The sequence below is a fragment of the Eurypyga helias genome, unplaced genomic scaffold (genome assembly GCF_000690775.1).
Source record: "Eurypyga helias isolate BGI_N326 unplaced genomic scaffold, ASM69077v1 scaffold44273, whole genome shotgun sequence".
In the NCBI taxonomy this organism is placed as follows: Eukaryota; Metazoa; Chordata; class Aves; order Eurypygiformes; family Eurypygidae; genus Eurypyga; species Eurypyga helias.
Genome location: NW_010240075.1, coordinates 130 through 12,245, shown reverse-complemented (window position 1 = coordinate 12,245; position 12,116 = coordinate 130). Strand labels below are relative to the sequence as shown.

The following is a 12,116-nucleotide window of genomic DNA, read 5'->3' as shown; positions in this document are numbered from 1 at the left end:
ACGTGAATGATTTGTGCTGGAACAAAACCACGCGCAGCTACGCCGTCCTTCAGGTGGCGTTTAAGTTACGGCGTGCTCCGAGAGCTTTTCTGGTTCATACAAGTAACTTCCTGAGCTGAAAGCACTAGCTGCCAGACTCTGCTGACCGGTTTCATGTCGGGTAGATCGTTTCTCGTGTCGCCCACAAGATCTGGGGTTTTGGTTGCAGAACCTCAGCGGCTAAATCTGCTGATATTTGTTCCTCCTGCCCCAAATCTTCCTGCAACAGCACACTGACCTCAGCCTCCTGCAGCATCAAAAAGCCCTGTTTAAGGTCACGGTAAAAGGACTGTTGCTATTTCAAACACAGGCTGTCTCCGAGCTGAACACTTTATTGCGGCTGGTGCTGTTTGTGACCAGAGGCTACAGATCTACCGGGGCATTGCTTAACAACGAGCTTGTTGATATTCCTTCCTCAGCATGGCTGTATCCAGGCGTAGTCAAAGCTCCTGCCAGAGAGGCGCTCACCTGTTCCTCCATAACCCTTCTTGCAAGGTAACTCCTCTCAGGAAGGAGCTTTTTAAGCTTCTCATGAAGCTTTTTAAGGCTTTTACCACCAGTGACTCTTCCCAGCCAAGTCTGTGAGAAGGAAGGATACCTCTTAGCCATACGCTTGCTGATTTTATTGCTGAATGAGATTATTGCTCTAAGTGAAACTCTGAGAAGCACATGGCACAGAAAGGACTTGGGCTGTGACCTGGCAGCAGCAGACAATGCTAAGGTAGCTTAGTTATCACAGTTATTCCCTTTGCTCTTCCTTCCAGGCAAGGGAAATGTTGACTTGTTCTGGGACTGGGAGAGTTTGCTGGCTAAGAAGGTGAAGGGCTCAAGCAGTGTTTTCCGATCTGTCACAGTCACTTCCCACAGTCTCACTTTCTCGGCCCTGGCCCACTGCTGCGCTGCTTCTGTTTCCACTTGCCTTTGCTCCAGGAGGTCAGTTTTGTTTCCCAAGACAATAACTGTTACCTACAAACAAAACAAAAGAGTGAGCTTGATACAAAAAGCATCCACCACTCGCAATGCTTTTGAACAGCAGGGAAGTAGCAACGCCGCTCAGACCTGTTCTTTAACTGAGCACTGGCACGAGGTAAGCTGCGTGTAGCTTGGAAGAGCAGGGTCTGGGATTTGAATTAGCCTCATCTACTTGTGGCTGGGAGCTGGTTTTAATCATAGGATATGCAGGACTTCCCCTTCTCCCCCTGATTGCTTAAAGGGAAACGATACCCAAGAAAGCCAAAGTTAGACAGCCCCGTCCTCTGTTTACTTTACAGCTGCCCTAGACAAATGAGAAGAGTATGACTCTGAGGGTCAGAGCACTGGATGCTGGAGTGATGAAAAAGATGCGTGGCAGCAGGGAAAGCCTGTACCCCACAGCTGTGGAGTTTGCCCAGCTTGGTGTTTTTCCCAAGCCCCAGCCCGCAATATAACCAAAGCCAACGCTGCCGGAAGGCAGCCTGCGCAAGCAGCCCAGGCGGGCGGGTGGGCTGAGCTGTGGAGCCCCTCTTCCAGCCTGGCTGGCCGCTCCCACACACAGGGTAAGGCACCAGGGCTGAGCGGATGGGGGGTGTTTCAGGTAAGCCCAGGATCAGGTAAGCCCAGCCCCAGCCCTGCGGAAGCGGTGTCGCAAGCAGCTGGAGACCTGACTAGAGCAGTGCAGCTCTGTCAAGTCAGACCCTCGTTGTAAGGACCCATCAAGGGACTCCTCTATCAGCCAGACAGTGCAGCACGGCACAGCTCGGCGGCCTGCCCGCTACTTCAGTGCTAGGGAGTGCGGGAGGCAGCACTCGCCGCTTGAAGCTACTGCTCCTGCTTATTTCAAGGTAACCGTTCTACCAGCATCAGCTCTTAGGGGAAACTGTATTCATCGTTCAAGGTCCTTAGTCAAACTCTGGCCTCGTCTCTAGACTAGTGGTTTGACAAAGATGGAGTGATAAAGTCCTCTCTTGCTGATGATCTGGGGTGTTTGCTGCCACGCCTGCTTGCTCTTTTTTGTTCATCAGGCTAACTCTAGGATGTCTTCTGTTTCTTTCCAGCTAGAGAAGGTTGTCCTGTTCCTGTGAGGTCTGAAGCTTCCTTTCCTTTCCACAGCAGCCCAGGGTGTCTGTGAAAATGTCTTTTTCCTTCTGCAAAGGCTTTGAAAGAAGCTATAATCTTCTTAAGCATTTACCACATGTTCCAACTGAATTCTACCTACGGTTAAGCTCTGTTAGTAGGAAAGAACACAACCTCTGTTTAGTATAAAATTTGGCCAGGCTTTAAGTTGCGTGCTGGAGAGCCCCCCCAGCCAGCAGAGGCCAGGAACCAGCCATCAGTGCTTTCTGCGGCCTGCCACACAACAGGGGACTGTGCCGCTCAACAAGGTGAAGTTCTGCCAGCTCAGAAGCACCGTGTGTGGAGACACATCCCGAATGCAGTTAAGGATGCATTCCAGCAGAGCCCAAACTTTAAGTCTGCTGATGCTCTCTTAAGGTAGGACACCTTCTGCGCTTCAGTACCTGTTTTACATGGACTAGAAATCACAGGAGTAAAAGTAATTTATCCAGCTTATTGTGGGCACCACTCTTTCGACTGCGTTACCCTCAGATCACAACCTGAAGCTCTCCCAGAGGATAAGCAAATTGGCTGTCTTCTAAAATGCCTGCATGCGATGAGAGAAGCGTTCTGGCAGGTACTGCAGAGGGGGACGCAGGTCCTGTTGGGGCTGTGACTCCCTCTCCACGTTACAACATGCTGTAAAAGCAACAAATCAGGGCCCTCGCAAAACATGGCGCCTTGGAAAAATTTCCTGCTTGTCCACCTTTCCTTGCCCTGCAGGGGAGTCATGATTGACTCCCGTATCCCTGATATACGTGACAGTCTGCAGCTCACACCAGCCCTGCCAGCTGACATACCTCTCCTGTGACTGCACGTTCGGCTGCCGTCAAACCCGGAGCCTGCCTTCCCCCACCACCCTGTGCTGTCAGTACCGAGCAAGTTACATTTTTGGAAAGCCTCTCCCTACCATTATTCAATTAATTCTTCATGCACTTTTATTATTTTATTTTTTTTAGCAACATACACCAGACATTTGGAGAGCTGTTGGCTAAAGACATTTAACAGGGAAAACTACTCGGGAATATAAAGATACTGTAAGAAAAGCCATAATGCTAATGCCACATGCAAGTTATATTTGTTTAGCTAAGCTGGAACACTGTCAGCTGAAAACACTAGCTGCTTTCTAAGGGAAAATAGAGCAGTCATTTCACACAATTGAATTGATTCAATATGGTTGTTAAAATACATTAAAGCCGCTTTGCCAATTGACTAATGTCTGGGAGACCCGTTGTCAATTACACTGGTTTGTAAGCATCAAGTACATGAACACAAAACAAACAGAGATAATGCCCTTCGTTATATTTTTCTATGCACTTGACTTCCCGTGCACAATATCTAAAAAACCATACGAGCTGCACTGGTGTAGACCATATGTTTTATTAGTCATAAGTGTCCTGGCTGGTGCATTCAGCTAACAGAATTTTAGCTGTAACAGAGGAAGTAAGGAGACAAAAAAAACCACATTCTTTTGCGTGACCTGCCTGGCATGTGAATTAGGCTCCCCCAGTGTGAGAAAGCTTCCTTTCGCTGGGTTGCCCAAGGCTGTGGGTACATGCGTTTTCCTTTGTACGCGAGTTTTACAGAAACAAAACCTATGCTTCGCAACCTTCACTTCCTATCGCTGACACACTGATAGGCCGAGCGGTTAAGGCACCTTACATTTACCTCCTTTTTGTCTCTGAAGACATCGATCTCCTTTTTGAGCAGTTCAACTCTCTGGAAAGCTTCGAGGCTGGTCACGGCGTACACCAGAACGAAGCCGTCGGCGACAGAGAAATAGTGTTTCGGCAACTCTACGCCCTCCTGCAGACCTCTGGTGTCATAAAGCCGTAACTGTTCCTTCACGCCTCGGTCCGTCTCCACCGACGCCAAATACACGTCTTCCATTGTGGCACCCTCTTCTAAGCCTGTGTTAAAACAAGCAGGGAAGTTCAGCTGGTGCAAGTACGGCACCACTGGAAGAATTACGTGCAGTACAGCAGAGTTTTACCCCACAGTGGCTTTCAATGCGTGCTTTCCAGAGCGACTTGACCGGGACTCGACCTTGCTTGACAGCCCCGGGAAGGGCCGCGTTCACAGGTCACCGCACCAGCTATTTACAATAGCCACGCTGCGCAAATACAACCCTCTAATACACCAGCACGCGATGGTGCCTGTAAAGCTAATCTACTCAACGTGCAGGTTCAGGCCAGGATAAGCTCTGTGGCTCTTCCCCCAGGTTTCCCAAACTCCAGCCACCCAGTACACCAGCTCTGTGCCAAACATGCTGCAAACGGGCCTGCCCAAACATACCCTTTTGGAAGCACAGCCACGGAACGCCAGATCGTCAAGCACTAACGTCTCGAGCCTGCTTCTTTGCTTCATACTGAGCTGGATCGTACGGCAGAAGCGGAAGCCAAAGGACTAACTCTGGAGGTGAGCGTGTATTGGTGGTACAACTAACCAACAAGTGAAACCAAGCCAGAAAGGGAAGGGGATGTTTGCATGCAAGCAAAGTTGCATGCCATATTTACTCAAATACACAGTGAGCTTTTCCCATCCCTTAGGGACTTAAAATGACTCAGGTTTGCTAATAGGAGCAAGCTCGTTTACTGCAAAGTAAGAGCATGCACAAGGTAACAAGCTTTCATATATATTTATCACCTGCTCCATAGTAACTATCGGCATGCTGGCTCTCCTTCCTTCCTCTCCCCACGGTAAATGTGACGTACTTCAAGGCAGCTCACTTTGAACTAATTAAAAAGGGTTGCTTTTTTTTTTTTTTCCAAACCAAACCTGAAAACACACAGGTCACCTTGCCTCCTGGTCCCTTGGATGCAGAAGGTTACGTGCCCCGATGAACTACGTGTAGCATGGCCCAGCACTTTCAGAGCTGGTTTTAAGTATGCCTACAAACCCTCTGCAATCCACCTCTTTTGCCTCCGCTGCACTCCTGCGTACATGAATTGTTTGCCGTTGCAGGGCTACAGTAATAAGCACCGCATTATTCTCTTTGTCTGCCAAAAAGGGACCATATCAGTGCAGTGTTTAAGAACACACGAGGGATTACCCGGCCTGTGAAAATACGGATTTTGCTATATATTCGATGACGCTATTCAAAATACTTCACGGTGACAAACAAGCTAAAGCATTCCACCCACGCTGATGGTTTCCCACGATGTATGCAGCATTCCCGTGCAGGAAAGTGGCACAAGCTGTTCTTTTTGCCCCTCTCTCTGCAGCCTTCCTAGATCAAACCCTTATTAGGTTTGCAACGAATTAATTTCTCTCGCCTCCAAATATAGCCACGATAATGCACGGCAGCCAAACTAAGAGCAGAAGGACAAAGCAAAGGTTAATAAAAAGAGGAAGCGCAAAGGCATCCCGTGTGGTTGAAGAGCGTTTTGAAAGACTGAGGTAGCTAGTAGAGCCCTTTCTGGTATAGCACTGTATTTTTTCTTGCTTTGCTTCGCTGCATTCTCCAGACGGGTCAAGGAAATACCTAGCATCAGGAAACGCTACTTTGGAAAGAAGGACCGAGCCATAAGTACCTCAGTTTTCTTTTTCAAAAGCAATGAACAATGTTGTACAGTTTGTTACTATCTAAACGCTGCACTGTAATTCAACAGTCCTTAACGTACCCACATTCTCCTGTGACAGTCTTTTCATAATGGCCTTAAAAGTCGCAGTGAAAATTAATGTTTTTTAACATCCTACTGGAAAATGAAAAATGAAGAACCGGGTGTGAAATCAGCAGAATAGAGCAACAAATTCTGATGTCGATTGTAGCGGGGGGGGGGAACACTTTGGAGGGGACTGGAATTTATGCAGCAGTAACAGATCCCAGAGGTGAAATTTCACCTCCGTATATTGGGGGAGGGAGTATATGCAAGTAGATTCCTAAGCATCCACAGGTAATTTTTAGACATACCTGTGTCCCTTATTCCAGGCCCTGCTTCCACAGCCCAGACGGCGTGCTAGCCACATCTTGCTGGCAACGACATTCACACTTGTTGTTAGCACCATCCCATTCACGCCCTTTCCCAGTCTCCATCCCAACACAGGCCGGACAAGTTACTGTGCGAGCGGCAGAACTAGTGAGGAAAGCCTGGTGTCCTAGGAACGTGTCTGGTACCACCTCATCCTCCCCATCGCAAGGGCCCCGGTCCTCCTTTCCTTCACCGGCATCCCAAGGCACCCTCCTACCTTTGGGACCAGGGTGGGCAGGGGCAGCTTGTGCCGGGGAGTTACTGCCCGGCAGGCTGCTGCCAGCTCCTGTAGGTTTTCCTTGGAGGACAGCGTTACCGTGGGCCTTTTCTCTCTTTCCTGCTACCCGTTCTCTAAATTTACAGAAACATATTTTGTGAGATCTACTGCTGTGACACAGATGAACGGGCAGATGGAACCAGCTTTCAGGTTCAGAAGCTACAGGGGGAAAGGGGAACTAACAAGGCAGTGAACGTTCACGTGGTTTCTTTAGAAACTGAGGATGAAAACAAGTTAGGGAGGGCAAGGAGGAATAGACAGGAGGTTGATGCTGTTCGTAGCTGGTGCAAGTCCTGGGAGAGGCAGAAAGAGTCTTCATCTATGGTACCCGCTGCAGCCGCAGAGGAACTGCAAGGGGAAGCCTCAGTCGTAAACTGGGTGGTGTTTCAAGCCCTGGTGGTTTCCCAGGGAAAGAAAAGGCTCAATATACTAACGAATACAGCACACTCGGGCTCGACAGGGCAGAGAGATTGCAAATACCAAAATAAAGCAAAATTCCAAGATGGGTGTAATTTCAGAAGTTCCCACGTGACTCTCAAACATAACTGCAGTGCAAATTTTGTGTCTTCTTGTGTATTTTTGAAGATTTCCTGTGTAATCTCTCCTTTAGGAATTTAGCAAAGAGCTCCTGAAGCCTGCTATTCCTTCTGTTTGTAAACTGTGGGATAACAGGCTTAGCCTACTTAGATCTCAAACAACAGCATATCAGAGGATCCCTGACTCAGAGAAGAGCTGGACAGGCCGCAAGAGGAGCTGTTCTATTCAGATTTAGCTGCTAGTTAAGTACTGGTCCCAACGACCAGCAGCCGTGGTTGTGACCCTCAGTTGCATACATTCAGCTCCATTTTCACCTGTTTCTAAAATGCAAAGCTGACTGCAGCTCTGTCAGGAGGCAGCTTTGATTTAAGAAACAAAGATGTAAGAATGCATGATTCCGTTAATTAGCCTCCCCATCTTTGGAGCTGTGAAAGCCAAAGCCCCAAATCCTGCCAGTGACACCAAGTGATGTAAATTCTCTCATTTTGGGTTGTACCACAGTAATATTTGGTGTTTTCATTCCCAGCTAGTAAGATAATTTGAAGTAACTGCTTATGAAGAGCCTGACCATACCAGCTATTTACACAGCCAGGAGGCAGAGATAAGGAAAATCAGGTTTTCTACAGGAAGAGTTCTCATCTCCTTCTGCTGAGCTGATAAGCTTTACCATAGGTTGCGGGGCCAGAGATATTTTACAGGCAGGAGAAAGACTCCTCCCTGCAGCCTCACTGAACAGTAACACTGTTTAAGGAAAGCCACCTACTCTCTTTACAGACGTGTCCTGTGCCAAAATTAAGCCAGCACCCCTCCTGTAAGCTCAGGCCAAGCAGTGCCAGGTACCACAGGCATTTAGTACGACAATCTTCTCCTGCCAGTCAAGGACCCATTTCATGACTGAAGAGAAAAAGCTGGCCCCCCCTTTCTCCAGGAGCCCGACAGAAGGTGGAGGATTTGGACAAACACAACACTGAAGCCACAGAAAGAGCCATCACACCAGGTACCAGGCAACGTACACATACGTGTAAGCCTTAACAATATTTGGCCTGACCTGTGGCAGTACAGCCCTGTGTGACTCGAAGCTAAAGCTGCACCCATTTCAAACACCCCCTTCCAGGCTTTGTCTGACCGCTTGGATCAGTTTAGCCAGGGAGGCTGCCGTGCAATATCTGTGTCCCCTTACGTGGCCCTGACAGCACGTCTCACCTTTTTGCCTTCTCCTTTCTCATCCTAGGGCCCAAGGCAAACAGCCCCTCCTGCAGTTTTAAAGTCTAGCACAAGCCCAGTACCACGCATGACTCGCATGCTCCAGGGACACAGATATGCCTTTTCTGGGGGTATTCCTCCCTCCAGGGTACTTTTTCCTCTTTGACCTCGAGCAATCTCAGTGCCTTGGCAAGCATGCTAGCTGCTGACCATGTCAGCAACAGCAGCACTTGGGGACTTCATCCATGACAAGCCAGGCAGAGCTGAAGGTGCACGTTTTCCTAGGAGGAACACGGCGCAACTGGTTTACAGCACCACCATCAAGCACACCACCGGGAGCGTGGGCTCAAGGCCAAGGGCCTTCTATAGCAGTGTGAAACCTCTAAGGACACGAATCCCTTCCCTGAGAGCAGCTGGGCCACCGCTCCTATCTCCAGGAAAGTCATCAAGAGGCATGTGAGCACTGACAGAGACTTGTGGCTGATTTACACCCCTGTGTCAGTGGCTGGGACACCTCAGGGGATGGCACCAGGCCTTGTGCTGAGCCTACAACCAAGGCTAAGCACGCCTCTTGTCACTGGGAGGAAGATATGGATGCCATCAGGAACGGATTGACTCTGAGCCTTGGTCCAGCAGTTCTCCCCACAGCTCCCCAGCCCTCAGACCGGGCACAGAGCAGCTCCTGACGTCAGTCAGGAAGCACAGGTTTTGAAACAGCTTGTGTCCATTGCTGTACCCGGTGAGCTGCCTTGCTAGTTGGCTCTGAACAGACAGGCTTTCAGCAAACACACTAGTCCTTTTCGCCTCCTGCCAAAAAGGCCAGCAGCCAAGATGTACATGTCAGCTTTCTGGAGCTCACAAGCTTGAGGAAACAAGGATTGAGATTCAGTAATGATGCTTTAAGCATGGAGGGACCACCCCTGCAATGGCAGCACCAGCAGCAAGTCTGTGCAGTTTTAAGCCGCTCAGCTGAAGAGCAATCAAAGTCTCATTATTCCTCAAATCAAAGTCTTGTTATTCCTCAAACTCTGACCCTGCCCAGTGAGACCCTCACAGTGGTGTCTTGCCTCCGCAGTTGGAGGGTTAAATCAACACAGATTGGAGCAGTAGCTAAAGATCTGGGAATTGTTTTCACCAACCCATGCTTCAGACACCCTCTGCCAGAGGTGCTGTGGGCTGAGGAAGACGCGGGGAGGACAGCGACCGTTCGGTGGGACTGGAGAAAAGGCAACGTCCCACTCCATCCCCCAGATGATGAGCCTGCTGGCACACGTGGGTGATACCAAAAGCGCTGGGCTGTGGCCGCTTGTCCCTTGGGGCTGCAGTGGCTCCATACAAGCCTTCTCCTTAAGGTGATCCTGACTCTGCCATATGCCCTCTTTCTCCAAATGTCCTGGGAATAAGATTTGAATAAAATCATTAAAACATGGGAGGCTACCTCCTTCCTTCTCCCCTTTCAGCCCAACTCTGCAATCAGCTGCTCCCTCCCTTACCGTTAGCTCCGAAAAATAAGAGCAGAGCTGCAGGAAAGGAAAACAGATCTTTTTGAGAGAGGAGGAGGAACAGACTGCGCAGTGCGATGGCCGAGCTGGAGCGGAGCGTTCGGGAGCGACAGAGGGACACCTGCAGCTAAACCCTGGGCTCCAGTTATGTCAGACCGTATCCATGACGTTGTATAATCGTGTACATGGCTGGCTCCATAAATAGCTCCTCCGATCAGCAACACCCAAATACCCTTCCTGCCTGGGTCGCTAATAGGAGCTTGGGGCAGGAAGTAATGCAAGGCAATACGATTTAACCTGGCCTTGCTCACGCTGCTCGGGGGCCTCTGACAACCGCCCAGCCCAGCGCAGAGGAGAGGAGAGGCAGGTCAGTAGCAGAGGGAAAAACCTTCAGGTTTTAGAGCTTTCAGGCTGAAAGCTGCACGGGGCTACATGCGTATGTCTCGGTCGGATGCTGGAAACAGATGTTGCTGCAACATTAGAGGAAATCCTCCTTTTAAACAAGGGTATTAGCACGCAGTTCTGTATCACGCTTTGCCAGCAAATTCTTCCCATCCACACATTTTAAAGGCGCAGTGCCTGCAAAGCACCATTCTAGAAATCCTAATGTTTATCTAATAACTCACCCCAACATTTAATTTAGCAGCCCAAGGGAAAGATACAAATGAAGTGGACATCCTCTGTCAAAGAAGTGAGGTTCACCCCTGGTGCCACCCCTTGTTTCAGCATGAGGCAGCAATAATTCATCAGCCTGCTGATCGTTGCCCTTCCTCTAAAAGCCAAGTCATGTGGAAACAGGAGGAAACAAGCCAGCTTTGCCTTCATTCCCTTTCTCAGACATCCCATATTCCTGCCTCAAGTCTGTTTTCCACAGGAGGATTTCTTTGAGAGCCGAGAACCTCGGCCCTTGAAGCTCAGCACAGAAAGTAGGACCTAAAGCTGAGCTGGTTTTCTTTCCAGTGCTGTGATTAAATATTAGACCCAAGCAAAATAAAGCTTTAAGAAGACAGAACAAAAGTCTAAGCAGTTTCTCCGCTCAACATGTGACATCTATTTATTTTTCAAGCATCTACAGCATCTTTCAGGGAATGAGATATTTCTTATGTAAATAGGCACATCGCCTACTTTGTGTGCTTGTTTCTTTTTAAACATTCACATATTTCATAACTGGGAACATCACGGAAAGAGTTCTTTTCCAAGCCTCTTTTAAAAATCATTAAGCAAGGGACTACAAATTTCAGAGATGCAACCAAACCACATTCATTTCCTCCTTCACCTCAGTGCAGTTCGTGGTCTTTGGTTACTGCTTTCTGAGGACCCACACATATTCTGGAAAAGGAAACAATCCCCTCCCTCCCTCCCCCTCCTCCCAAAAAAAAAAAGTAAAAGTATCTCACCAACAGTATGTTTTCCATAGAGAAGCTGCTCCAAAATTGCAGTTTTTCCCACCGAGGCCATTCCACAAACTACCACCTTGTAGCCCTTTCCCATCTTGCCGGGGAGGGCAGAGTCAGCAGGCGAGCCCTGTGCAGATGTGGGGTGTTAGCCTGGCGCGGCGGTGGAGCTCAGTACCGGGCAGAAGCGAAGACCCCCAAAGGCAAAAGGCAAAGCATGAAGCAGCAAGTGACTCGCAGGCACAGCTCCCTCCCAGGCGCTCACCAGCAGCTGATATTTTTAGGGCTAGAGTTTCCTCCCACACCATTTTTGAAGGTTTTAGGCTGCTGGCATTGGTGCCGACACTTGCCTGCTACCTCGCTGCGAGTGCTGGAGCGTGTAAACCCCCTGGGGCAGGAGCTGTGCTTGCTGGCGAGTGTGTGCGCTGCAGAATGTGTGTTATCAGGGCTTCGTGTTTCTGCTGTGGGCCTGATGGTATCTGGCGGTATCAGGATGGCGTCTGGAAACACAACAAAACGGCCGGTCCTTCCCTTGTACTTCATGCACTTCAAGTGTCTAGCTCTTCCAGGTCGGGAGCTGGGAAATACGAGTGTGAAATGCACAGGAAAGGGAGTGCAAAAGCAGGTTTTTAGTCTGTTTGAAATCGGTGTGGATGGGTGGGGGGTTGGTTTTAGCCTCCAGAAGCCAAGGGCAGTTCCCTCTGGCAGTGAGCCCTGGCAGGGCCGCAGCCCCTGACTCTCAGGTTGCTACCTGGAGCATCTGTGAGACCTGGAGGGGCTGGGCAGGGCTGGAGCCCTTAACTCTCAGGTTGCTACCTGGAGCATCTGTGGGACCTGGAGGGGCTGGGCAGGGCTGGAGCCCTTAACTCTCAGGTTGCTACCTGGAGCAGCCTGCGACAAGGTGAGGTGCCTCCCGGGCCCAGCCTGCGACAAGGGGAGCTGGAGTATCCGTGGGACCTGGAGGGGCTGGGCAGGGCCGCGGGACCTAACTCTCAGGTTGCTACCTGGAGCAGCCTGTGACAGGGAGAGCTGGGGAATCCGTGGGACCTGGAGGGGCTGGCGTTGTCCTGCTTCCACTCCAGGTTAGCGGGGGATGCCTCAC

General features: G+C 49.8%; 1 protein-coding gene across 2 annotated transcripts; it reads right to left on the bottom strand.

The window, feature by feature from the left end:
- Positions 1-641: 641 nt before the first annotated feature.
- NKIRAS1 (NFKB inhibitor interacting Ras-like 1) lies at positions 642-11,146 on the bottom strand. 2 transcript variants are annotated; one of them, XM_010148346.1, is made up of 3 exons: positions 11,018-11,146; positions 3,799-4,040; positions 642-1,005 (listed from the first exon to the last, which is right to left on the bottom strand). In XM_010148346.1, the coding sequence occupies exons 1-3, from the start codon at positions 11,109-11,111 to the stop codon at positions 766-768; spliced, it is 576 nt and encodes a 191-aa protein (XP_010146648.1). In that variant the 5' UTR covers positions 11,112-11,146; the 3' UTR covers positions 642-765. The 2 variants fall into 2 exon arrangements, with proteins under 2 accessions (XP_010146648.1, XP_010146649.1); XM_010148347.1 differs by lacking the exon at positions 11,018-11,146 and adding an exon at positions 4,426-4,474 and having other exon boundaries at positions 643-1,005.
- Between the last annotated feature and the right edge of the window lie 970 nt (positions 11,147-12,116).